Below are 26,778 nucleotides of genomic sequence, written 5' to 3' on the forward strand. Positions count from 1 at the left end.
AAGTAATACACACAATATTGACCGCACACGGTCGTGTCCAGACTCTGCAGCCGCCGATCGTTCCACGTCCAGTGGTGTGTTCCCCGGTTAAGCCAAGCGGTGATATCGGGGTAGAGGGGTGGGAGTCCGTAGGAATCAAAGTATTCGCCCCGGAGATGGGGTGGGTTGGACCACTGGTCTATGAAGACGGCGACCCAAAGTCGTCCTGGGCGAAAGCACGTGTCTGTGTTAATGATGCAGGCCCAGAGGGTCCAGGGCATCCTAGGGGTGGGGCGTGAGGAGAGTGAGGGGAGATGATCCCGAGGGTAGACCCCACCTCCTGCCCCACCAACAGCCCGGGTAAACACGTCTGTTTGTAGCACACGTCGCAATTGCACCGTGTCCATGTTGTTGTTTGTTTTTTTGGCTGTTCAACTGGCGAAGTCACAGAGCACGTTTCGGCTTTGGTCTATTTCTATGATATTCTGAATTCAGCGTAGCACACCACGTTAATGGTTTCCGGCAGTGGTTTGGCAAACCGCATCTCCAGGCGCAAATCCCCTTTTTGTACCAGGTTCAGTTGGTGGTCATCGTGGAGGCTAGGGGTCAAGTCGAAACAAAAGAGCGTGTGGCCTTCGGCGAATGTGGTGCGCTTGATATTGTTTCCCTCGTCGTGGAACGCTTTCCCCGTGTGGGTAGAGGTTCATGTACGTGCGGATGAAATTCTCGTTCTCAAAGTCGGGTGTCAGGGGCTTGGTTGGAATCTGACAACCGCCAACGTACAAGGCGACGAAGTTTGTGTAGTAGTGTCGGAAATGAAACGGGTTTTTAGTGTAGTCCCCGTCAAAAGCCTTGTTGCTCACACACCCCACCACTAAACGTGTCGGTAAGCTGCCCAGAAAGAGGTTTTGTTCATTGATGAGGGTGTGACCTCTAGGGACAGAGAAATACTTGGTCAGCACGCGGCGGATTGGGTACTTGGCAGGAGCTTTGGCCAAGGCTTTCAAATGCCCCAGTTGTACACCGCTGGTGATTTTCACTTTGTGCACAAAGATCAAGACCTCCTCCAAGCGAGTCTTGTAGCCGGGAGTGGCTTCATCCGACATTAAAGCAAACGAATCCTTAGCCGGGGTGAGACGGATGCGGACAGTGACGTTGTTAAGCAGGTGTCGGTGTTGTAGGAACATGTCACAATGCAGGCGACCCAGCATGTCAACCGACCGACTTTCAGCCGTGCACTCCAGCCGATCGACAAACCCATCGTTGGTGTCAGTCATCGTGTCAAACTTTCCTGGGGTGTCCGCATACCACAAGGCAGCAGACAGCTGGCTCTTTTTAGCCTCTTTACCGTAAGACAACAATGTCTCCAAGTAAGCCCGGTATGGGTACATGTTGGTGGACGGCGTGATGAGTTTATCGTTCAGGGAGACGTCGACCTGTCGCCACATGGATTGTATCCACAGGTTAGTCTGAGCCACCTTCTTGTCAGCCGCCACAGCCGTCCCGTCCCTGTTGAGGATTTTTGCTTTCACGTACAGCATGGTGTTGGCCAAGGCCAAGTAAGTGTCTGCGTCAGCGTTGGTGATGACAAATTCCACAGGTCCCACATCACTCAGGCTGGCGATGGGGCTGTAAGCATCGCAGCGGCCTTCTCGAACGCTGGTGTCGGTCGGGGGTAAGGTCCACAAATCAAACTCACTGCTGACGGACGGGCAGCACTCGGGGTGGGGAAGAGCCATGGCTTGTGTATGTGCGCGTGTGTGTTTAGCTGAAAATATCCGGTGGATTCAGGGCATTCGATGTGGCTCGAGCTTTGATGTGTCTTCTTCTGGGCTTGACGGCACGTCTTTTAAGTCCCACGTGTCGGTGACGAGTGGGCGTGACGCGCGGTGTCTTCCGTTTTATAGGCTCACCCAGTAACCGCTGTCGGGCGTAGCGACTAGCTTTGACCAGCAGCTGTTTTCCAGTCGCCAAACCGCGTCGTTTCAAAGCCTGTTGTGGTGACACGCCCCCACTCAGCACGTCCCCCACGACTTGCAGTCCGGTTCGTAACGCCGTTTTGCCCAGTGCTTTCACAGCCGGCGAGGTTAACAAGGGTTGTGGGAGGAGTTTGCTGAGACCGCCCAGCAAACCGTGACCGCGCTGGACAGCCACACCCCGAAACACAGGTAAGCCACCTCCACCGGCTTGTTTGGTGTAATAGTCGATGTAAGCCTGCTGTGATGCCATTTTTGCAAGGGTAAAGCACGCCGCTGTCGAAAGTGAAGTGTGAGCACCACTTTACCGCGTTCAAATGCGACGGATTGACCCGTGTCGTCCCTAATATCAATGTCCACCGTCGAGAAATGTTTGGACTGCACGGGGATGTATTCCACGTGTTGGAAAGTCTTGGAGACGTGCTCCCCATACTGCCCTTCCGTGGTAACCGTCCGCAACAGCGGGGCCAACGTGTCCCCCACCACACGCGGTTCGATAATGTCTGTGTACACGTACAGCGTGGGTGTGCTGATCGTTAAATCCTCGGCACCGACATACATGAGGTCCGCCGGTCCCATGAGCCATCCGTACGGTAAATTCATGAGTTGCATTAGCCGTGGGCTGAAACCAAGCCCCAGTGGTTTATCAAACCGCACGCTGTATTTCCGCTGCATATCGTCGAACTCAAACGTTAAGTCCCCGGCGTGTTCCTGGAGATCGCGGATCTCTGTCCCGCTTAAGAATTTGGTCAACCCCCGGGCTAGGTCTTTGGGTGTCGGGTAGTAGCCGGCTGGTAATATGAGCTTATGCGTACCGTGGTGCGAGTCCTTTGGGGAGTCTATGGTATACCACACTTCACCTGCCCGCACGTTAAACCAGGTCCGGGGATACTGTATTTCGACCAGCCCACATTCCCAGTCACCTGTCAAATGGATGGGGCGGGGTAATTGGGTGGTGAAACGCGTCAAGGTATTGTTGGGGAAGTAGTCCAGCCAGCTGTTACTGGGTAGCGTCACGTAAAACATGGTGTGGGTGAGATGATCTCCCTCAGGTGGACTGATCGTTTTGTCCTCTGGCGCCTGTATTTAATTAATAGGGACTCCACCTGAGCGGGCGTATGATAGATAAAGCGGGCCGGAATTCAGGTCGCTGGCCTCGTCGCGTCTTCTTGGGTCGCTTTGGTGTGGTGTGTGTGGAACTAGAGGCGGTTGTGGAGGGCCTGTTTTTTTTTTATGTTGGATGGTCGGGGTTCTGGCGATCGGGGGATTCCCCAGCTCGGTCGGGGGATTCCCCAGCTCGGCGGGTGTGCTCATTTTTTCCCGCACCCAAGCTCGGTAGTGATCCCGGGGTATTGAGCGCTCGTGTGAGGGGATAGGGGTGGTAGGGGTGGTAGGCTGGAGGGTTTGGGTTGGGGTGTCTACCATCGCCTTATCCGCCTCGCTCAAAAAACGACTGGCTGTGGGTTTGGCCTGAGGTGGGATCGAACTCGGTCGCTGCCCGATTTGGTATTGATCTTGAAACGTTCGGTACCGTTGAAGGGTGTGGTGATATCGCTGTATTTTCTCCTCGTCCGAGAGAGTCCTGTCGTGGAGGATCGAGGCCATCTCTTGATCGAGCGTGTTGAGGGCTTTCACCGTACTGGGCACGGGGTATGGGGAGCTGGGGTAGGCTGGGGGTGGGTGGGCTGTAGGTGAAGGTCGTGTGAGCGTCTCTAAGAGCCGTGGCTCGACCAAGGCCATTTTCTTGGCGTGCTGCATTACCTGCCACCAGCTATAGCCTTACTAGTGACACCCTTAACGACACCGCCGACAACACCCCCGAGAACGGCTGGTACAATGGCTTTGGCGAGGAGGGGTGCGAGTAGCAGTGGCAGGAATCCACCACATTGAACAATCCGGCCTTTCTTATGCAGGGGAACACTTTTCTTCACCAAAGTGCGAAGACCCGTCTTGTGTCGCTGTAACTTCACCTTCTGAGCCGGCGAGAGTGGAACGTTTCCATTTAACACATTCTTAGCACATTCACACAAGCACCGGAGTAATCCTGGATTACCCCGCAGCACAGCCTGACGAATAGAGGGGGTGGCTCGCGCGAGCAGGGTTAATAAGGGACCGTAACGTTGGAGACGGCGTGACCTCATCACGGGTAGTCGTCATGAGAGCAACTGAGGTGATAGACTGTGTGTTCAAAGTTTTATGATGACACACTGACCTAGTCACCACTCGCCGCAATAATACACTGTTTTACCAGTCCGTCAGCTGACATGTCAGCCAGTCCACCCACCAGCCTACCCACCAACCAGCCACCCACCCACCCACCCAAAACAAACTGATGTGATAGATTGCAGGTTCAAAGTTGGTATAATGACTTGGGGAGATAGGCGTGTTGTGTTTATGATGACACACTGACATAGTCACCGCTCGCCGCAATAATACACTGTTTTACCAATCCGTCAGCTGACACGTCAGCCAGCCCACCCACCAGCCAGCCCACCAGCCAGCCAAAACAAACTGATGTGACAGATTGTAGGTTCAAAGTTGGTGTTATGACTTGGGGAGATAGGCGTGTTGAATCTCCCTGGGGGACATGTGGGTGCGAAGTCGCAGGTGATCGGGTGTGGTTTGCTTGAAATCCACCAGCAAATACCCGTGAGGTTCAGCCGTGGCATCTTCAAAGGCCTCGCGCACGTACTGTGTCCGCCCTGGACGGAAGTTTTACTGTAAATTTTAATGGATATTTGTTTCTTGTGTCTGTCCTGGCTATCTGTCTGCCGGTTGTGACGTTTTAGTCATATAATGATGGGCTGGTCCTGTCGGTAAGGATGTAGGTATGTTTTACATACCGCGGACAGATTTGGTTCTGTTTTTCCACAGCCTAGATTGCTGTGGCGTACAAAAAAAAAAAAAGATAAACTATCCGTGAACAAACAGGTAAAGACAATAAACAACACAAAAGACCAGGGTCGTCAACCTGAAAACTTTTTTTATTTATTTTTTCGAACTCGAACAGTGAACACATCAACGAATGAACGAATAAATGCATGCTGTAAGTGTCCATTATTTTTTTGTCACGGTGAGATATGTCTCGTGATGACGATTGTATCGCCAATATGAAAGTCCCGACACTGGTCAATGTTTATAACGCGCACCACCCTAGTCATCTTCCTGTAAAAAAAACACACATAGGTAAAACAAAACGAGAATGCATGAAGGGGAAATAAAAAAAAAAAGCTGGTTAAGGGTGGTGCGGTTAAAACAAAAACACACTCACTCGGTCATCGTCTGGGTGGCCTGGGTAGCCTGGTTGGCTTGGTTGTTAGGTCGGATTGTAGGCTGCTCGTCAGGTACGGAGAGGTTGTTGGCTGTCATCAAATACTCCACGTACATCTGGGCGAATGCCGGGTTCGATTTGTTGATCGGCGTCTCATTTAAAAACTGCCGCAGTTGGTCTTTCACACTCTTCTCCACAGCCCACGGGAGGGAGGCTGCCTTACGGGCCTGGCGCATGAACTTGACCAACACAGTTCCCTCTTTCAGGTAACGCATACGGGCCTCGTCCACGATACTCAGGGCCAGCTCTCGGTTCTCCAGCAAGGGAGGTCGGGGAGGAGATGGATCACTCGTGGTGTTGGTGGATTGTTGACCGTACACATCGCGCTGTAACTTGAGAAGGTGAGGTTGGAGAGCTACATCGTAAGCTTGCCAACAGCAAGGCTGTTAGCGCCGTCTCAAGCTCAGGGATTAACGGCTCCGCCTTTTCCACCTTTTCCACCTTTTCCACTGGGATGTCGGGGATGCTTGGGGTTGCAGTAGCAGCGGTAGTCGCATCATCGGCAGTCTCCTCATCAGCAGCCGTCACAGCAGCGGTTAAAGCAGCACTCCTAGCAGCATTTACCTCACCTCCAGTTTCTCCAGTCTTCCTCCCCTCCTCCGTCTCCATCATCTCCATCTCCATCCCCGGGTCTTGGGGGTCTTGGGACTCTCGCATGTCGTCGTTATCGCCAGCCTCGATCACCACCAGCACCAAGGCGTCGATGTCGGGCATGGCCTGGACTAGTTTTTGCCAGTAAGTCCAGTACTTGAGCGTGATACCCTCACTCGTCGGGTAGAGTCGACCGTTCGGCTGGTAGGTTCGCCATTTCTTCACATGAACGTACAGGACACCCTCCGAGTTCCTCAGCGTGGACAGAAAGTACCCGTTGGAGAGTGGCTCCCGCACAGGTAAACCCGCCTCAGGTAGATCAGCAGCCAGGGTCTTGAGCCGAGTACACCCCACCCCGTCAAGCCTGACGCGTTTGGGTGGAGCGTTCGGGTCTGTCGGTGATTGGCAAATCTCAATCGTCTCGTCTCTACACACCCCCACCCACAGCCAGGAGGCCAGCTGTAATTTGGCAAGAACCTCGCTGGGTAAGGGCAGGCACACCTTCCTCTTCTTCTCGGGAGGCTGTTGTTGTTGTTCGGCTATGGTGGATAGCCGGGCAGGTACAGACGCTGATCGTTTCATCCTGACGGCAACATGCAGGGGGTTCACGGTTGTGGAACGTTTCATCTCGGCAGGTAGGTAGGTAGGCAGGTACAGGTAGATAGGTAGGTCGTGTGGCGGTCTCTTCTCTTTTCTTGGCAGATCAGTAGGTCGGGTCGTCAGCAGGCAGGCAGGCAGGCCGGTAGAGCGTCAGGTGCGTCTGAGGCTGCCGGTCTGTTTTTTTTTGTTTATTTACTGGTTTTAGGGCCACTTTCCTGGCGGATATCGTGGCCCATCAAATCAGTGTTTTATTTATTTACTTATTTTTTTTAACATATGAATATTTTGGTTACATAACAGCAGTGCGTTGGTATACTATTTACATATGTACATGAGTCAATTGGTGGGATCAACCTCTTTGTGGTAGCATATTACGGCTTATTGTATAGGTTCAAATGCTGCCATGGTCATTTAACAGAAAGGGGATAAATAGTAAGCTATTTACAGGGATTAACGTTATCTTTACATTAGAAATACATAGATCTGCATTAAAGAATTACAATGAGTTGCCTATACAGAAATTTACACAGAGAGAAAACAACAGTAGTGCCTTTATTTATTGGTTAACAGTTTTGTTCTCTTGCTTCCTCCTCAGTGGCGTGGAGTTAAGGAGCTCCCGCCACTTATACCGGACGCCGTCCAGGAAAAACCAGCGTACTGGAAACCTGTGCCTGTAACAGGTGCGACAAGTATAAATGAGGAGCAAGGATGTCAGGCCTCATCCACTTAGTTGAAGCAAGAGATAGTCCTATTGTCATGATGTCTTTCATGTTTCTGGTCTTCGTTTCCTGGTTGTTAAGTTTCTTTGGCCCCATGGGTCTTCTTATTGTTTTCCCTGTCTTCTTCTTTAATTGATTTCCTTCTCTATTTCCAATTTTTATTTGTGGCCTCCCATGGCGGCGCAGACAGCACGTTTCATAGACCGGTAGAACAGTTCCTGGCCTAGAGTGTTTAGGTGCACTCCGTCGTTGGTTAGAATTTGCTTTTGTGGTCGGATCAGTCCCCGGTGTCTCCAAAAGGTGGCCAATTGGTTGTTTGTCAGCTTCTTGTTAATTTCATGGATTTTTTGTATTATAAATGTGGACCGAAATTCGCCGAGTTACCTGACGGTAAAGAAGCTGGCTGATGTAGATCCTTGGAATTTGGAATTTCGATTTAAGTGCACCAACATAGTCTAAAATATCAGCGCAAATTGCTGATTTGTGAGAGTCCGCATCGTTTCCCCCAATGTGGAGGATAACTAGGTCAGGTTTTGTCTCCTGAAGGAGACTTTCCAATCTTCCAGAGCATCTAAGTGTCCCAACTCTAGCTCCCCCAATGCCAAAAAATAAAGAAACCGAATGTCATGGCCTGTTCCAAAGTCGATTCTAGAGTTTGGGATCGAATTTCGAAGGATACTATTCTCCAGCCTATGAACGTAACTGCTGCCGATAATAAAGATTTTCATCCTTTTTTTTTTTTTTTTTTTTTTTTTTTTTTCCCTGTGAAAACAAATAGAGAAAAGAAATATACAAGATAGTTGTATTTTTGATTTGCGAAGGGGTTTTGTTTATGAGATAATGTATATCTTAAGCAAGAAGATATTTGATAAAAACAGATACTTAGGAGCAAATTAGTGGTATAGCTACCAATCAGAAATTGATAGAGGGTCTGCCCTCGTATGATATATACACATTTGTAAATAAATAGAGAATAAATATCAACTAATAAGAATAGATAAATAACAACAAATAAGAGGGCAGATTAGTTAATGGAGAAATATTATTAATTACTACAGTTAACAACTTTTGTGGTTACATTGTTTTCGTGTGCTATGTTTTTGCAGGTTGGTTTCATGGACGTTTTATCGGCCCTCAAGATCAAGGTATCGCCCATATAGTTGGGGATAAAGTTGTAGGGAGGAATTATGTATCTGTGGAATAAACGGCCCTCAAAATCAAGGTATCGCCGTTGTTAGTATATGTGTTTGGTAATTACGGAAAATGCACCGTTTTTAATCAGAGAAGGTGACGTATTGTTGACTAGAGCAGAAACGGCCCTCAGAATCAAGGTATCGCCGTTGTTGCTCAATTATGTTTTATCAGATTCTGCTTTCGTAACCCGTCGATTTGATGTATTCTTTTAGTAAGGAGAATATTTGTGCTCTCAGGTGTGGTTTGGGGTTAAGGATAGTCTGAAGGTCAAGTTCACATTTGTAGATTTGCAGGCATTCTGCCAATCGTCTTCGTTCTTTACTGCGTTTAATACATTGTAGCAAATAGTGCTCTATGGTTTCATCATGCTCTTGACAGGCTGGGCAAGTTGGTGAAGAATTTTGGATTATAGTTGCTAGATGTGCTTTGAGCCCTGTTTTCCCTAGTCTCAGGCGTGATATGTTTTTGTCATCTTGGTTATTCAATAATTGGAACGAATTTAATTTTGTAATCGTTCCGTTTAATATTTTATAGTGCCACCGTCCGCGGGATTCTTTATCCCATTCCTCTTTCCACTGATTGTTAATTTGGGTATTGATCAATGTATATATTTCATTTTGGCTCAGGGGAACGTCTATATCTTGTTCATATTTTCGTAGGCTCGATTTTGCTGCCTGATCTGCAATTTCATTTCCTCGAATATTAACGTGCGCTGGAACCCATGCTGCCGGTCGCTGTCTTCACCGGCTTTTATCCTATCCACGCGGAAATTAACCACACGCTGATTGGTTCGTTTTTTCTTACGTAACCCCTTCTCGCACGCCGATTGGTCCGTTTTGCGGGCCCCCCATTGGGCAGTTTTGGGGCAAATCCGGCTCACCCATTGGTCCGTTTTGGCGCCAGGGAGCACTTTTCGAGCTGTCCCACTCGACTTAACAAGCCGACGTTTTGCCTCTTTTTTTTCTCTCTTTTTTCCCTATACTGTTATACGGTTATACTATTCACTATATCACACTAGTCTATACACATACCCCCCGCGGCGTGGAAAAAACCCACCAAACTTCTCCAGCGAATGCTAAACTAATCGAACTCATCGAAGGGGTGACGTCACCATCACATCACCACAAAAATGGATCCCCAAAACCACAAAAAATGGATCCCCAAAACGGCACCAAAGCCACATTCTCAACTACTCATGCCATCTCCGTCTTTCTTTCTGTAAGAAGTTATTTCTGCGCTCAGGATCTGCATCTCGACGTTGTCTATATCGACGCTGTTTTTCTGCAGCAGATAGAGGCATATTCCTGCCGTATATGCTTCTTGAAAAGTTCTTCTGCAACAAAAACAGACTTTTATGACGTACTGCTCTGATAAGAATAAATAGTATTAGGTTACGCTTTAGCTTTCAATCTAAAATGTCAACAACGTTACCACATGTCACCAGGTACAGGGTAACATAGTTGACAGAACTGCACAAAAACAACAACAACTCCGTGCTGTACACAGACAATGGAAGTTACTTAAGGTAAAAGGCATTTGATTACATCAGATATATTAGACTGTTAATTACTTTTTCAGGTAAAACCTTTGATTGGCAAAATATCATGGTAACATAGTTGACATATTTAAGTGACAGACCATTTATTTTGAGCCATTGATCAACAGTTTTTGGCGAAAAATGCATAGAAACTTACCAAACCTGACTTTGAAGATCAGCAATTTCCCGCCTTTGCCCTGGGGGATCTGATTGTCATCAAGGGCATGTAACTCTGTTAAGCTCACCAGAAAGTGTCATGGTAACGTAGTTGACAGAGCACTAAGGGACATCATTTTCACAGGCTGTATTTAATGCATTTGTACATTTTCAACGTAGTTTTCTTATTACATATATTATTCAATGCTAACGGCAACAACTGGTTTTGGCTGGAGATAGAAATTCCACAAAAAAGAGCATTTTAAGTAATGTTTTAATACAAAACTCACTGTGGGACGTCATTTTACCAACACCACAAAACCAAATCAATTCATAAAGCATGTTATTTGACTCCTTTTTAAAGCCAAACTAGTACATTTTAGCAGTTATTGTCTTGTATATCATACTCCTGCAAATCTTCATTCTCGTATTGAAGAAAATAGTCTTGTTTAGCGCTGTCTGAGCCTTAGGACATAAAATATACAGTTGTGGTAGAATGACCCTATTAGTTATCACGGACTGGTTCTCCAAATTTACCATTGCAGTTGCGACAAGAGACCGGAAGGCTACCGCAGTCGCGGGAGTTTTGGTTCGTGAATGGTTTACCAAATATGGTGTCCCTCAAAGAATCCATAGTGATCAAGGAAGGTGTTTTGAGGCTGGGATAATCCAAGAGCTATGTAAGCTGTACAGGATAAAGAAGACCAGAACAACCCCGTACAACCCACAGGGAAATGGACAAACAGAGCGATACAACCGGACCCTGCACAACTTGCTCATCACCCTGCCTGCGGATCAGAAGCGGAAGTGGCCTGAACATCTCGGAGAATTGTGTCTTGCTTACAATTCCACACCGCACAGTTCTACAGGATACACACCTTATTACCTTCTCTTTGGACAGAACGTAGCTCTCCCGATCGACAGACTGATTGGATTAGACCAAGATGAGGTTGATGCAGAAGCAGCCGAGAACATTCATGACAACTGGGTCACAAGGCATCAATGTCGTCTGTGGCAAGCCCGTCAACATGTGCAAAATCAGCTTCGAGTGAAATTTGGCAAGCAGAAGCAGCGTTATTATAAGCAGCTACTTAGTCCGCCCATCCATGTTGGCACCAAAGTGTATTTGAGGCAGCATCCACATGGTAGATGTAAAATTCAGGATGAATTCGGAAAGACACTTTTTAAAGTCCTGGACAGAAACGAGGGAGTCTACCTTATCAAAGCTGCAGATGGAACAGGAGATGTCAGGCGAGTTGGTAGGTCATAGATTACAAACTGAGCCCTGTGAAGTTAGACGCACTCGTCGTGGTGCAGGAACTCACTCCAATCCATATCACTTGCCGCGTTCTGTTTGCCATTAATGTGTATGGCGTTATGTAAAGATGGTGTCAAACCTCAGTTTTTCTTGTTTTCTTGTATTCCTGTCTTATCCTGAGGACATGATAGATTTCTGGAGGGGATGCATGTAACGGGTATCTACTGTGTGTAGATGCGATGGTTGATTGTGAGTTACCTCCCTTGATGTTAGTTCTCCTATGTTGTTGTGGTTTTGCTGGGTAGCGGAAGGCGGGGAGACGACGCCGGGATTGCTACGAGGAAACTGATAAGATACGGCCAATGTAGAACATGATTAAACCCTCCGGATATAGAGGGTTTTTCCATCTGGACAATAAAAAGAAATCTGAACTGGAGTTGGAGTAATTGCTTCCCTCGAATCCTCCCAATTAACACATACACTGCGGGACTTACGACGGCACGGTCAAACGTGCACTGACGCCATTCGCCGAAAGTACCCCGGGGGAGGGGGTGTATTCCGCAATCAGCCCACCATTTTCGAAACGTTGGCGGACATGGGGATTGAACTCCAGGACGGTGATGATGGCATCTTTCCGTACCGAGCGTGTTACGACTTCGAGGCGTACTTGGCCCCGGTGAACGCGGTGGACGACGCGGTGACTAGGTCGACGGAATGGACGGCCCAACACATCCCCATGAGTGTCAGTGTGAACTCTAATGTACCGGACTGCGACCACCCCGTGTGTTTCATCTCGACCGGCGATCCCCAGGCACTCGTCGAGCAAATGATGGCTTACCTCAACGAAATCAGCGAGATCAGTAGCGCCTATCTCCACGAGCGTTATGCTTACATCCTGGACGCGTTAGTCTGCGCACAAAAAGAACGCTTGCTCGCGATAAAAACGAGCGCGATAAAGCAAGCACGTGAAATGAAAGCGCTTGCTTGTCGTTGAGGTGGACATATTGACATTGTAAATCACGCTTGCGACTGGTAGAATTTTGTCATTTGGCACCATGGCGGATTCAAGTGAAGACGAACTATTGTTGCTAGACAATGTTTTGCCGAAAAATTATCCTAGGAAAACGCAAAAGAATGGGCGTTCATGAGATAAATAAAAGGAGGCGAATGGAAGGTGAATATCACCACTTGTTTCCTCTGCTTGAAAGGAGCCCTTCTCGTTTCCAGTCATACTTGAGAATGAGCCAAGAGACATTCAAGTATATCTTAGAAAAAATTGAACCAAAAATAACAAAGAACTGGTGCAACTGGCACCAACAACCAATTCTGCCAGAGGAGCGTCTAGTTCTTACGCTCAGGTGAGTCACCCTTAGTTGAAACGTATGAGTATATACAGTTATATATATATAATTATGAAGTAATAACTGTAAATATATATTCATGCATACACAATGAACTAAGACTGTGTAAACGTGTATCATAAAGTTTATTGATCCCCATTATGAACTACAACAGGTAAATCTCTTGTTTGTTTTAAACTTATGGTGAGGACATTTTAGGAGAGAAGAGTAGGATTAAAAAGGTTGTTACTCACAAAAGACAATAAACAAACAGAGAAAACAGCCAACAAACTCAGAAACTATCTTAGTTATAGAATGATTATATAAAATCAACAACATAGATGTTTAAAAAAGATCACTGTTCGTAAAGAATAAGAATGATTTTCCACTTGCGAGAGAAAAAAAATCATTTACGCCTAACTGGCATATTAATTATCTTGTGTAAAATACAATTTGAGTACAACAAAATTAAGGATCATTTGATGACTCTTTGTCTTCAGCACTCTAAATGAATGTACCTGGTGTAGAAATGATAACAGCTGAAAAAATAAACCAACATAAAGATTACAACATATTAACAAAAACGCTGCTTAATATCTTTTGTTCAGGCGTTGATGTCTTAACGATCATAATGAAAACAATGAGAGTCTGGCTAAGTGGTGTAGGAATCAATGCTATTAGGTGTTGAACCTGTGCTATAGCTTTGGTAAGACAATGCGGGCGATGTGTTATCTCGCAATTGTACATCCAGATCTTGAGGTTGGCTTGTGTACGGTTGTGAACGTTGTTGTACTGTTGGTAGGTATACAAACTCTTGCAGAACTGACTGTAATTGATTGCGAACGCAGAGTTTCAGGTGCTGAGGGACCATTTTCATGTATGGGTATAATGATTTGAGGAATTGGAAGTCAGCATCATTTGTTTGCTCGGCATTTTCTCTTTTTTGACTTTAGTTCCCTGTAACTGTCCGAGCTGTCTCGACTGCGTTTTTTGTCGGGTCCTGCTCTTGTGTTTGTACGTTTACTCGACGGAGGCCCCGGAGAAAACTCCTGGAACGGCCCAGGCTCTGGTGCTTCAAAGGCTGTAGGATTTTCAAATGTGTCCGGTCCTTGACTTTCCACATTGCTGCCCTGGGTGTCTACTTCTGTTGCAGACTCATCCGCAATCCCCGGGCTTGGTTGATTACCTTCAAAGTTATCCAGATCTAGGGAGTCGAATAAAGTTCTCGGCGCAACAATATCTTTCAAAAAGAGAAGCTGATTGAAAAACTGCCACTTTGATTGTGGGTGATTGCTTGCAGCGTCTCCTGATCTTGGCACAGACCTTTTATTGTATTCTGTCGCAAAGTAGTCTCGCAGGGACTTCCACTTGTTCTTCAGTGCAGTTTCTGAAAACAAAAAAATTAACAGCACATTATTATTTATGATATAGTGCTTGCATACAATATTATTGTCTGATGAAAGTTCACATAAACTGAGTCATAATGATTGCCCCATTCCAGCAAGTCAAATATATATATCACAATTCAAAAGTCGCTTTCAGAGACACAACTAATATGATGAACGTCTTTTTTTCAGATTTCTTGCAACCGGTTCATCTTTTAAGACCCTTGCCTTCAACTTCCGGGTGGGTGCCTCCACTGTAGCACACGTTGTGTCTGAAACTGTTACTGGTATATGGAATGAGCTGAAACCAGTGCATATGCCCTCTCCAACCAGGGAAACATTCCTATCGGCTTCTGATGACTTTTACAATCTTTGGAATTCCCCAAACTGCTTAGGAGCGATAGACGGAAAGCATGTTCGAATCCGTTGTCCCAGCAAATCAAGATCCATGTTTTAAAACTACAAAAGATATTTCTCAATAGTGTTGCAGGCTGTTGTTGATGCTCATTACAAATTTCTGACAATCAACGTTGGCGGACATGGGAAACAAAACGATGGAGGTACTTTTCAAGCCTCGGGCCTTTATCGTGCTCTTGTGCAAGAAAAACTGCATATACCAGAGCCTACAGCCCTGCCAAACTCCAATGTCGTGGCCCCATCTGTGTTCATTGCTGACGAGGCATACCCACTAATGACTCATGTTTTGAAACCCTACAGTGGAACAAATCTCCCTCTTGATGAAGACTGCTTCAACAAGAGATTGTCAAGATGTAGAAAAACCGTGGAATGTGCGTTTGGAATTTTGGTAGCAAAATGGCGTTTGCTAAATAAAGAAATGGAGACAGACGTCTGCTTGCCGATCGCATTGTAAAATGTGTTTGTGTCCTGCATAACACTATAATGGACAAAGAAGGCATGGTGCAAAACCTCACCGAAGTTTCGGTTTAAAACCAAGGCATAGTTTGGGACCGTGTTGGGAGGCCATGTAATGATTCAAAAACTGTTAGGGATGTTCTTAAAGCATACTTCAATAGATATCCTCTGCAATATATTCAATAGCCTATCAACAAGAAAATGTAACCTTCAAAGAACAATCTAGGCCAAAGCTTTTGTAAACTGACCAGACGCTGCTCTTGTAAATACAAGGAGGCACATTACACGTACATGCACCCTAATGATTCCTTCGTCGTCATATGACTGAAAAATTGTTGAGTACGACGTTAAACCCCAAGCACTCACTCACTCACTTGATTCTTTATGCTTTCCAAGCGTCGCTTGACATCGCAGGCGCGATAAAACAAGCGTGCTTTTTGTGCGGTACAAGCAAATTCTGAACAACATTACAAGTGCTTGCTTTATCGCGCTCGCTTTTATCGCGAGCAAGCGTTCTTTTTGTGCGCAGACTTAGACGAGCGGATCGATCCCAACGAGACGAAACCGTCTTACACTCGACGGGTTCGGGATAGATTCGTTACATATATGGACCAACTCCCCGTCCTCGGCTTTAACTTCGGCAACTACGACCTGAACTTGATCAAACAGCAGCTTTACCCCCACCTGGTCCAGAGCGGTGATTTGGAGTATGTGATTAAGCGGAACAATAATCACATGGCCCTCACCACACCGCAGCTGAAATTTCTGGACATTCGGAATTACCTGGCCCCGAATTACAGTTACGACAAGTGGGTGAAAACAAAAATTGGATTTAGTAACTTTTTAAACTTGTTTAACACAACATGTATCTGAATCACTGTGATAAATACCAAATTTTATTTATTTAATCATTGCATTTTGAGAAAACTTACTGAGATTCATGAAGTTGAGTTGAGGGGGAATCCATGCCACTCCCCCAAGACATTGTTCCCTCCTAGAATGGACATCACCACCTCAGCTATAGCACTGAATGGCTTTAGTGATGGCCCTCCACCTGTAAAATAAAATAAAATAGTAAAAATGTCCAAATAATAATATCTTTCATTGTATTTGATCTCAACTTATTTTAGACTTACAGCTGATGATGCGTTCAATGATGTTGACAATATGTTGTGTTATAAATTAAGATTATGTTTCAAATTAACTACCAGTCAAGTTGCAAAAGAAATTAATATGAAAAATCCTTAGAACTTTCAATTCGGTGAAAGTTGACTCTTGAGTTTATAAAAAAAAACACAAATAGGCCAATGGGGCGAGAGATGGTCTCCGGGTCAAAGTTTGAAACATGAACAGATGAGAAAATAAAAAGTGTGTAAGTGTTGGGACAGGTTAAATGGCCTGTTTGCTAGGTGAATTTTTGTAATATGAGTGAGTGAGTGCTTGGGGTTTAACGTCGTTCTCAACAATTTTTCAGTCATATGACGACGAAGGAATCATTAGGGTGCATGTACGTGTAATGTGCCTCCTTGTTGCAGGACGGATTTCCACCGCTCTTTTATTTAGTGCTGCCTCATGAGGCGACTTACCGAAGGCAAGCAAGCCGCCCCGCCCGAGCCATTATACTGATACGGGTCAACCAGTCGTTGCACTATCCCCTTCATGCTGAACGCCAAGCGAGGAAGTTACAACTTCCTCTCTTAAAGTCTTAGGTATGACTCGATCAGGGATTGATCCTGGATCTACCGGTCCCGAAGCGGACGCTCTACCAACTGTGCTATCTGGGCCGGTTTTTGTAGTATGATGCCTAAATAACACAGAAAGTGATTTCTTTGATGCCATACTTAAGAACATTCTGGTTATTAGATTAATCCTCACATATTCTAAAATTTCATTTACACACGTAATTCATTATGACATGAATCAAAATATAGGTGCATTTGAATGAACCTTTGTCTGTGGCAGTGCTCATTATAAAAATGCTACCTAGCTCATTAATAATTTTATATCTAGTCTTCACAGTTTGGAAGTATACATAGATTAGAGAAGTGGATACATTTGCATTTTAAATTAAACAAATCAGTTTCCTTCGCACATAAATATTCTTAAGCTTAATAAATGAACTGCTTTCACTCACTTTACAAAAATATAAAGTTCAAGTTAAAGGCCAAGTTCAGCATCCTAATTTAATGTGTCGTTCATTCTGATCACTTGCAATATTATTTTTTTCAGTGCACCACACTCCATGCACCCTCAACTTCAAGTAAGAACTACGGTTTTAATGATGCTCTGCCATTTTTGATTAGTACAATGTTTGAATTCTAGTCAATGTTTAGCTGCATTTATGAGAGATAATCGATCCGACAGCTCCCGAATTCCGGGTACATACAACTGAATTGTGTTAGTTTCACTGTTCACAGTTACACTATTCCAATTAAATAATTTAATTTCACATACCCGTCGCACACTTTCTTATGGGCCGAGATATTATATTTGGTTTGGGAGAAAATATTGAGCCACTTTTTCTCCACTTCTTCTTGTGACCGCTTGTTCTTTTCTGAGGTCAATCCTGGACCCAACTTCACCCTCAATATGTCTTTGTATTGTGCCATGTACTTGGCGAGGCTCAAACACTCGTCGTTTGAGCAGTTCGGCTTTCTCTTAGTTTTTCCTCCATTTCAGTTTGTGTTTACATCAAAATGTCGTCTGCTGCTCACGTGACATTATAATATACCAAAAATATCTTTATTATTGGAGAACTCTCGTTGCTACGGGACTCGCGTTTCAGAAAACATAAAAAGATAAGTATCGTGTTAAGAAATCGTGTTAAGAACTTTTATGAGTGCATTCTAAAATATTTTCTCAGCTAAGAGTAACTTCCATACTCAAGTATAAATTCTTAGCTGAATCTTAAGAATCTTTATGAATACGGGTCTTGGTGAATAGTTATCCAAAGAGTTTATTGAACTGAAAGACGACATGGTTCTCCGTTGTGCATTAGGTACTTGTAACTCCGACGAAAGATACCATGATAGACTAGGCGATGCTAGGTTTATTCTCTTCCCGAAGCCGAAAACACAGCTGAAAAATGTCCTCGCTGGATTAAAGCCTGAGGGAGGCCCCACGAACAGGTAAACGTTCACTGTATCAACAACCATAACGCCGTGTGTTCCAATGTAAGAATTGTAGAAAAAAAGTAATTAATAGCACTTTCACATCAATGTGCTTTTGTTGTAAATGTAAAAGTTATATGAAACGGTTCACGCACGCGAATGCAGTTGTTGTTGATGTTGTATATACCAGTGGTAGGCAGCGTGCTACATTTTCTTAAGTCTTCTAAACAGCCTGCACTACCTAACTTAAATATATAGCCTGGGTGTATTCTTTCCTGCTGTTGGGAATTTAAAAAAAAAGACCAAAGGGGTCAAATTTTCTACATATTTAGATAAATTAAGTCAAACTAGAATGGTTAACTGATAAAAGTAAAATAAAAAAAGTTTGCGCCTTCTAACTCTCGAACTGAAATTTGTTCTTCTGTATCATAATTTATTAGTTCTAGTGTTAAAAGTGGTACTTGTTGGTGGCTCGCTTAGCTTAAAGTTCGGAGTAAGGAAACCAGCGTGGCTGACGTATTTTCAGTGTAATAAGAACACGGTAAAATGAACACTGTAAATATAATGACTCCCATGGCCATATGACTCCCATGGCCATATGACTTTGAGACTTAAGTACGATAATACACACATCAAGCACTCACTCACTCCACTGTGCTAGAAGTGTGATACTCCATGTTATACATCATGTTTGAATATTTTAATCAATATAGAATCAGTGGAAATATAAAAAAAATGAAAAATTAAGTTAATTAATTTATTGATGGAAGTATATTATAAAATTTTAATACTCCTATTTTGTAGGAGGAAATGGCCCTACTGTTGAATATCCGGATCCCGTACAAGCAGATGGGACACCATCTAGACCACGGAGACCTGGTCCAAGAAACTGGCCATTTCTGGAAGTTACAGATGTTGCTTGTAACGAAGAGGACAGTATATGTGTATATCAGATCAACTTTATTCACTGGATATGAAGATGACAAAATATTAAATACTGACTAATTTACAAAATTGCATTATTAGTTGGGTAACTGTGTCCTAGCAGACAAATACATTCATGTCAGGCCAGAATAGGGCTTATGCTGTGCTCTACCAATCCTCGTTTTATTTGTAGGGGTTCAAGCCATTCAGGCCACAGGTTTGGCCAAAGTTTAGGAGATTTTAGTATGTTTTTCTGCATACCCTGAAGTTGTGCATCGAATCTGTTGGGCCGACATGGTCACATGACTTATTGGCGACCATATTGGACGGGAGTCGCACTTCGTACATTAACGTGGGGCGAACAATCTCTACATAATACGCCCGAATGGGGCGGGGATCCCTGACATGGCGACAGACGTCTTCAGTGTACGCTCGCAGCACCTGCAGTCGTCCCTCATTGACCCTACCATCCGCAACCATACTACGAAGTATACCCATGTAGCTTTGTAGGTCGGTGACGACGGCTACCCCAGTCTTTCCATTTAGGCGTTGTACGCAGCTTCGTCAGGCTAGAAAAGACACAAAGAAGACACCGTCCTTATTCTAGCGCCGTCACCGACCTAACCCTATCAACATCAATCAAACTATAGATAGATAGAGCTTTGGAGGTCGGATGTGTTGTCAGATCGCTCCATCTGTCAGGTTTCGTTTCTCTGGATTTCCAGTGATTTCTTGTGTGTTTCTGATGTCACGAGCTCTCGATTGATATAGTTTGTAGTCAGAAATTCCATATTTTTGACCAGTTTTTTGACGTTTTGGTGTTTGGCGGGTGGCGGGTGGGCCAGCCCGCGCGGTTTGGCTCAGGCACCAGTTGTCGTGGCCTGTGTTGGAGGCCTATACAGGTTACAGCATAGGACAGTGAACAATGTCAGCTTGGCCGGTCAAGCTCCATTCATCCCGGGCTAGCAGGGCACACAAAGGCTTGTGTCACTAACAGGCAGCAAATTCGTGCACTCTTGCACGAAGTTCATTCGCCACTGTCAAGGGGTTGAGAACGCAGTGCAGTACCTGACTGGCCGTCAACACAGTTGGACGTGTCAGCCGAGTAGCTCCTTTGGGCGAGGCTTTCGGCATTAAAAGGCCTCTCAGCCTTAAATTGCGGATTAAAGGCAATGTAAAAGCGATTGAGGTTTATCATGGGTTGCAGGAACGCATCGGCAGCGGACCCAAAGTGTTGAGGGGTTTGGTCCACGTTACTGGGGATCTGTGAAATGTCAAGCAAAACTACTTAATGAAGACCTGCTGCTTAATGGAGTAAACTGTCCGGTTTATGAAGTTGAGCAATCCAGAACTTTGGTTAAGGTGAATCCCCTATGACATTCCGGATGAACGGATAGGGGCTGCTCTCAAACAGTTTGGAACGGTGCACTCTGTCGAACGAGAATGTTACCTATTCGACAGAACCTTGCAAAATGGGGTTAGGAGAGTATGGATAAGCAACATTTCGTCCACCATTCCTGAAGCCATATGGGTGGGAGCATCTTTTCGGTTACCAGTCTGGTACAGAGGGCAGGTGCGAGCTTGTCACCTGTGCCAGGCGACAGACCACCTCAAAAATGACTGCCCACTGAAAAACAAATGTTTGATTTGCAAGAAAGAAGGTTATTTCCAAAAGAATTGTAATCAAGATCTGGACACTGAAAGTAGCGACAATGGGACAAGTAGTGGAGATGAAGATGATATCGCAGTTGCGATGGATGGTAATGGTAATGATAAGGACGATGGTACTAAGGACGACGAGGACATGAGCAGGAAGATAATGACGATGATAGTAATGAGGCTGAGGGTGATTGTGAAATGGTTAATGGGGATACGGATGGTGGACAGGAGAGTAGCAATGATGTAGTGGGTAATGATGATAAAAATGAGGTGAATGAGGCAGAGGACGGGAAGGATAAAGATGCTATGGATAATGGTAAGAACGGGCAGGAGGGTGGTAGGAATGAAGGGCGTAAAGAGGAGGAAAATGATGTGGACAAAAATGCAGATGATGGTATTTCATCAGTTTCTAGCCAGGTCAAACAGGAGGAAGCATCATTGGGTTTCACTGAACCGTTGGTTCCGTACAGCTCGACCGATCAGTCTGCCGAACAAGACTTGTGGAGTCAGTGATTTACCTTTTCCCAGCCAATTGCAAAACAAGATGTAAATGAGTCCTTATGGAGCACCGCTTCAGAGGCCATTTTTGTAGACACCCCAAAAGACTAAGTTAGCGGCATTGAAGCCTCTGGATCGGTTATCCCCATGGACGACACGACATCGGAAATGGATGATTCCGTTCCGGGAGAAGACCTAGACGAGTCAATGACGGCATACGCTAACGATCAAGGCGAGGTTTTAATCCCTGTCTCCACTTCTTTAGGAGTCCATACCGGACCATGCGCCGCGACTCAAAAATTGAGAAAGTCAGGAAACAGAGGAAAGTAATTTACCTGTCCGAGGAGGACTTGGTTGCACGCAAGGCTGCCCTGTACAAGAAGTCGAGAAAAGCAAAACTTAAATAGATCCATAATGGCTCTGAATGTTGTCTCACTAAATTGTCAGGGTTTGCTTTCGGACTGGAAGCAATTTTCCCTTGGCCATACCTTCAGGTCGTTAAAAGCAGATGTTGCTTTTCTACAAGAGACGCACTTTACTGACGTCAATGACGTGACCCGGTTTGAAACAGCTGTGAAAGGGAAAGTCTTTTCCTCTTCCGGCTCGAATCATAGAGCGGGCAGGGCTATTGCGTTTCTTGCTTCTTTCCTCGCCTCTGGGACCATAGTGTCATCTGTCACTGATTCCGGTGGTCGTTGGGTCAAGGTTGAGGCGGAGTATTCAGGCTTTGATCTTACGTTTGTCGCTGTACATGCACCAACATATGTTCCTGGCCGTCGTCGGTTTTTCCAAGGTCTAGAAAGTGTTCTGGGTGATTCAAAACACCAACGTCTTCCTGGCCGACGATTTCAATTGCGTCTTAGATCCCCTAATAGATAGGCGAAGCACGGCCGCAGTAGCTTCTGATTCGTCTACTGCTCCCTTGGCAACTTTGATAAAAACATTCTCTGTCGGATACTTTTAGGTTCCTTCAACCGTGATGCCCATGAATACACTTGGACCTCGCCAACTGGTGCGCACTCTTCGCGTCTGGATAGAGTGTATTGTAGCAAGGATCTCCTTGGAAATATGGTTCAAGCAGGTCATGAACCCACTGCCATGTCTGATCATACTATGGTCACAGCCAAATTTGATTCAGGGGATTGGGTAGAGAAAGGTCCGGGGTTCTGAAAGCTCAACGTCAGCCTTTTGAATGACGAAGAGTTTCACAAGAACATGCGAGATTTTGCCGCTTGGATGTCAGAGAGGGATTCTTTTAGGTCCGCTGCTGAATTCTGGGAGGAGGGCAAATCTGGGTTTAAGCGGGTGGCACTGTCGTACAGTACGGCTAGGGCACGTCGCCGTAAACGGGCTCAATGTAAACTGCTGAAAGATTACAACAAAGTCTCTAAAAGAGTTAGTGATGGGGAGACCCATCTAGTTGACCTGTTGGAAGGTCTAAAACGTAAAGTGCGGGCTGGTGAGCAACAGGCTTATAAAGTAGCCGCCGTTCGTGCCAGAGTCAAGTGGCAGTTGGAAGTCGAGAACCCCACTCGCTATTTCTGTTCTTTGGAGAAGTCGCGTGCTACTGAAAAACTTATCCGTAAACTAGCAACTCGTGATGGCCGTTCAGTCCGGCCAGGCAAGGATTTATTGCAGACCACATGCGATTTCTACCAGAGCCTCTTCACCTCAGAGGGAGTTGAGAGAAATAGCATGGAGGAGTTGATCTCCCAGGTCTTGCCTCCTCAGGAGGCCGCGATCTATAACAGCCGTTCACTTTGGATGAGCTGCATTCTGCAGCAAAATCCATGAGGCTGAACAAGTCCCCCGGTATCGATGGTCTCCCTGTGGAACTGTATTTGGCTTTCTGGGATGTGCTAGGCCCTATCCTGCTGGACGTTGCCAACGAGGCTTTTGAGAAGGGTGAGTTGGCCGATTCAATGCAGCAGACTCTTGCCAGGCTCGTTCACAAGCGGGGGCCAAAAGAGGACCTGCGGAGTTGGAGGCCGATTTCACTCTTGTTTGCCGATTATAAGTGATGATCATCACGGAGGCACTAACCCGCAGACTTGGATCCGTGATGGGCCTTGTTGTTCACAGTGATCAGACCTGTTCTGTGCCAGGGACTTCAATCCTCACCAATAGCTTCCTTGTTCGGGACCTTATAGAGCTGATCGAACCCGAGGATATTGAGGCGGCAATCATAAGCCTTGATAACGAGAAGGCTTTCGATCGTTTGGAATGGGCTTTTATGCACAAAGTGTTGGAGCGGATGGGGCTCGGGCCTGATTTTAGAAATGGATCCGGCTTCTTTACAAGTCCCCTGTAAGTCATGTAATGGGGAATGGTTTTATTGGTGACCCTGTTCTCCTCGAGCGTGGAGTTCGCCAGGGCTGCCCTCTGTCTCCTCTGCTTTACGTTCTGGCCGCAGAGGTTCTTGGGGTGGTTGTGAGGTCTTCTGACATGAAGGGAGTGAGAGTCCCTGATGTCGAAGAACCGCTCAAAATCTCCCAGTATGCCGACGACGCATCTCTCTTCGTGGGAAATGAAGACTTCCACATTGCCGAGACGATCTTGAACAAGTACCAGAAAGCGTCTGGCTGCAAAGTCAACAGGTCCAAGTCAAAAGGGTTATTCTTGGGTGCTTGGAAGGGTCGTGCTGATACTCCTTTGGGTATTGAATGATCACGTCAAACTCTTGGGGGTAAAACAAGGTGCAAAAAACGCGACTTCTGTTAACTGGAATGACCACATCCAGAAGGTCGGCAGCACCCTCAAGGGGTGGAGCAAGAGAGGCCTAAGCATTGTTGGGCGAGTCCTTGTATTTAACTTGCTGGCAATGTCGAAATTCTGATATGTTGCCTCAGTTTTTGACTTGCCGGCGGATAAGGAGCACACATTAGTTGGGATGTGTCGGGATTTTTTGTGGAAGAGTAAAAAAGCCTCTGGTCTCGAGGTCTAGGCCTCGTAGATATCCCCAAGAAGGTTCAGTCCTTAAAGCTGGCTTTTTTGGAGCGGCTTATGTTGAGTTCGTCTCGGTGGGCTCAAGTAGGCCGGAGGCTTGTGGCGTCGAAAAGTGAACCCCACGCTGTGGTTGATTTTTTTCCGGCTGCTTAAAGCTCCTACGCGTTTCAGTTCTCTTCCTCGGTGGTACTTCGACCATCTGAAAACCTTCTTTAAGCTGAAACGGACTGAGGCTGATCCGGCTTCGTGGCAGGAAGCTCTGGATCAGCCTTTGTATGGAAATCCCCTAATTTTGGGAGGGGGTGGAAGACCCTTGATGCCTGGTAAGACGGCCACGCCCAGTATCGGTCGATTGTCGCATATTGTGGATGGAGGCCCGAAAGTATGGCTGGCCCTGGCGTCGGTCAATTGGCAGCTGTGCGAATGGCAATACCGAAGGCATGGTTCAATCTGCCGGATACTGTCACGAATCCCAACCGAACGAGGTATCAAGTTAATCAACAGGACCTTTCTCAGCTTTCCTCCAGGAGACGGTATCGGATCCTTCTGGTGGTCAACAACATAACCCCCGCTGGAGTCTAGAAGTGGCAGCAGTTTGGTTCGGTGCCATCGTCCTGGAGGAACTTTTTTTTTATCGCTCTGGAAGTCTGGTATAGACAACCGAGCTAAGGAGGCTGTTTGGCTGCTGTGGCACAGACAGTGGTGGGTCGGGCATAAGTTAGTCTGAGCAGGACTGTCTGCATCTGCCGACTGTCCTTTGTGCTCGTCTCGGGACGAGACCGTAGAACACCTTGTGTGGCATTGCCCGGTTGCGTCCAGCATGTGGCAGATGTTTGAACGGACAATTGGGCGCCTCCTTGGATGAGCGTTCTCGTTCAGTCTGTGTTGTGGGGGGACTTGAGTCAAGTGCCGCCTTCATTGAAACCAGACGTCAGAGATCAGGTGTTTCTTTGTATCTGGTCAATTTGAAGACATCGGTGCTACTTGGTAGCACACAATCACGTAATCGACCATCTTAAGGTGGTGCCCAGCCTTTTCCACAGGGACCTGCAGTACCACTTGCTGACTGTTTTTGAACGGCATGGCAGGCTGGGAAAGTTGGCGACATTCAAGACCACCTGGTGTCACAATTCTATTCCTTGCGTTCTGCGGAACGGCAGGCCCGTTGTCCAATTTTAATCTCGCAATTGTTCGTGACCTGGTGTCATAACTTCACGCTTTCAGCAGTTCCGCCTATTCTGGGGCGGAAGTTTTACTGTTAATTTTAATGGATATTTGTTTCTTGTGTCTGTCCTGGCTCTATCTGTCTGCCGGTTGTGACGTTTTAGTCATACCTACATCCTTACTGACAGGACCAGCCCATCATTATATGTTTTACATACCGCGGACAGACTTGGTTCTGTTTTCCCACAGCCTAGATTGCTGTGGCGTACAAAAAAAAAGAAAGATAGATACCACTTACGGTGAATCGATAACACAACTCACGCCACTTACCCGAAGTACAGACAACAGGTAAGACATAACCAACACAAAAGACCGGGGTGAAATTTCAACCTGAAAACTTTTATTTTTTCGAGCTCGAACAGTGAACGCATGAATGAATGAATCAATGAATGCATGCTGCATGTGTCCATTATTATTTTTTTTCACGGTGAGATATGTCTCGTAATGATGCTTGAATCACCAATATGAAAGTCCCGACACTGGTCAACGTTTATAACTTGCACCAACCTAGTCACCTTCCTGTAAAACATATAGGTAGAACGAGAATGAATGAAGGGAGAGGAAAAAAAGGAAACAAACAAAAGTGGGTAAGGGTGGTGCTGGTGGTGGTGCGGCTAACAAAAAACACATCACTCGGTCATCGTCTGGGTGGTCTGGGCGGCCTGGTTGTTAGGTAGGGTCGTTGTAGGCTGATCGTCAGGTACAGGGAGGTTGTTAGCAGTCATCATATACTCAACGTACATCTGAGCGAATGCCGGGTTCGATTTGTTGATAGACGTCTCATTTAAAAACTGCCGCAGTTGGTCTTTCACACTCTTCTCCACAGCCCACAGGAGGGAGGCTGCCTTACGTGCCTGGCGCATGAAATTGACCAACATAGCTCCCTCTTTCAAGTAACGCATATGAGCGTCGTCCACGATACTCAGGGCCAGCTCTCGGTTCTCCAGCTAGGGAGGTAGGGGAGGAGATGGATCACTCGTGGCGGTGGGTTATTGACCGTACACTTCGCGCTGTAACTTGAGGAGGTGGGGTTGGAGAGCCGCATCCTAAGTTTTCTGCGCCACAGCAAGGCTGTAAGCGCCGTCTCAAGCTCTGGGTTTAACAACTCCGCCTTTTCCATCTTCACAGTGTGTTCGCTGTCACCGTCGGGGTTACCGTCGGAGTTTTTGGGGGTGGTAAAAGTAGCGGCAGCAGTCTCCGTCTCCCCTGTCTCCTCCCCTTCTCCATCTCCACCCCCGACTTGGATGTCGTCGTTATCCCCAGCCTCTACCACCACCAGCAACAAGGCGTTGATGTCGGGGATGGCCTGTACAAGTTTTTGCCAGTAAGTCCAGTACTTGAGCGTGATACCTTCACTGGTCAGGTAGAGTGGACCGTTCGGACGGTAGGCTCGCCTTTTCTTCACATGAACATACAGGACACCCTCCGAGGTCGTCAGCGTGGATAGAAAGTATCTGTTGGAGAACCGCTCCCGCGCT

General features: G+C 46.1%; 2 protein-coding genes across 2 annotated transcripts; one reads left to right on the top strand and one right to left on the bottom strand.

The window, feature by feature from the left end:
- Positions 1 to 578: 578 nt before the first annotated feature.
- Positions 579 to 1,718, bottom strand: LOC135464879 (uncharacterized protein F54H12.2-like). Its single transcript, XM_064742448.1, has one exon. The coding sequence runs from the start codon at positions 1,716 to 1,718 to the stop codon at positions 579 to 581; it is 1,140 nt and encodes a 379-aa protein (XP_064598518.1).
- A 16,197-nt stretch (positions 1,719 to 17,915) lies between these two features.
- LOC135464880 (uncharacterized) lies at positions 17,916 to 19,026 on the top strand. Its single transcript, XM_064742449.1, is given in 3 exon segments — positions 17,916 to 18,015; positions 18,018 to 18,067; positions 18,850 to 19,026. Coding segments are annotated over 3 exon segments (327 nt in total).
- The last annotated feature ends 7,752 nt before the right edge of the window (positions 19,027 to 26,778 follow it).

The sequence above is a fragment of the Liolophura sinensis genome, chromosome 4 (assembly GCF_032854445.1).
Source record: "Liolophura sinensis isolate JHLJ2023 chromosome 4, CUHK_Ljap_v2, whole genome shotgun sequence".
Taxonomy (NCBI): Eukaryota; Metazoa; Mollusca; class Polyplacophora; order Chitonida; family Chitonidae; genus Liolophura; species Liolophura sinensis.

Bases quoted from the DNA above. Each gene is read 5' to 3' on its own strand.
- LOC135464879 (XM_064742448.1), bottom strand. From the start codon at position 1,718: ATGGCTCTTCCCCACCCCGAGTGCTGCCCGTCCGTCAGCAGTGAGTTT.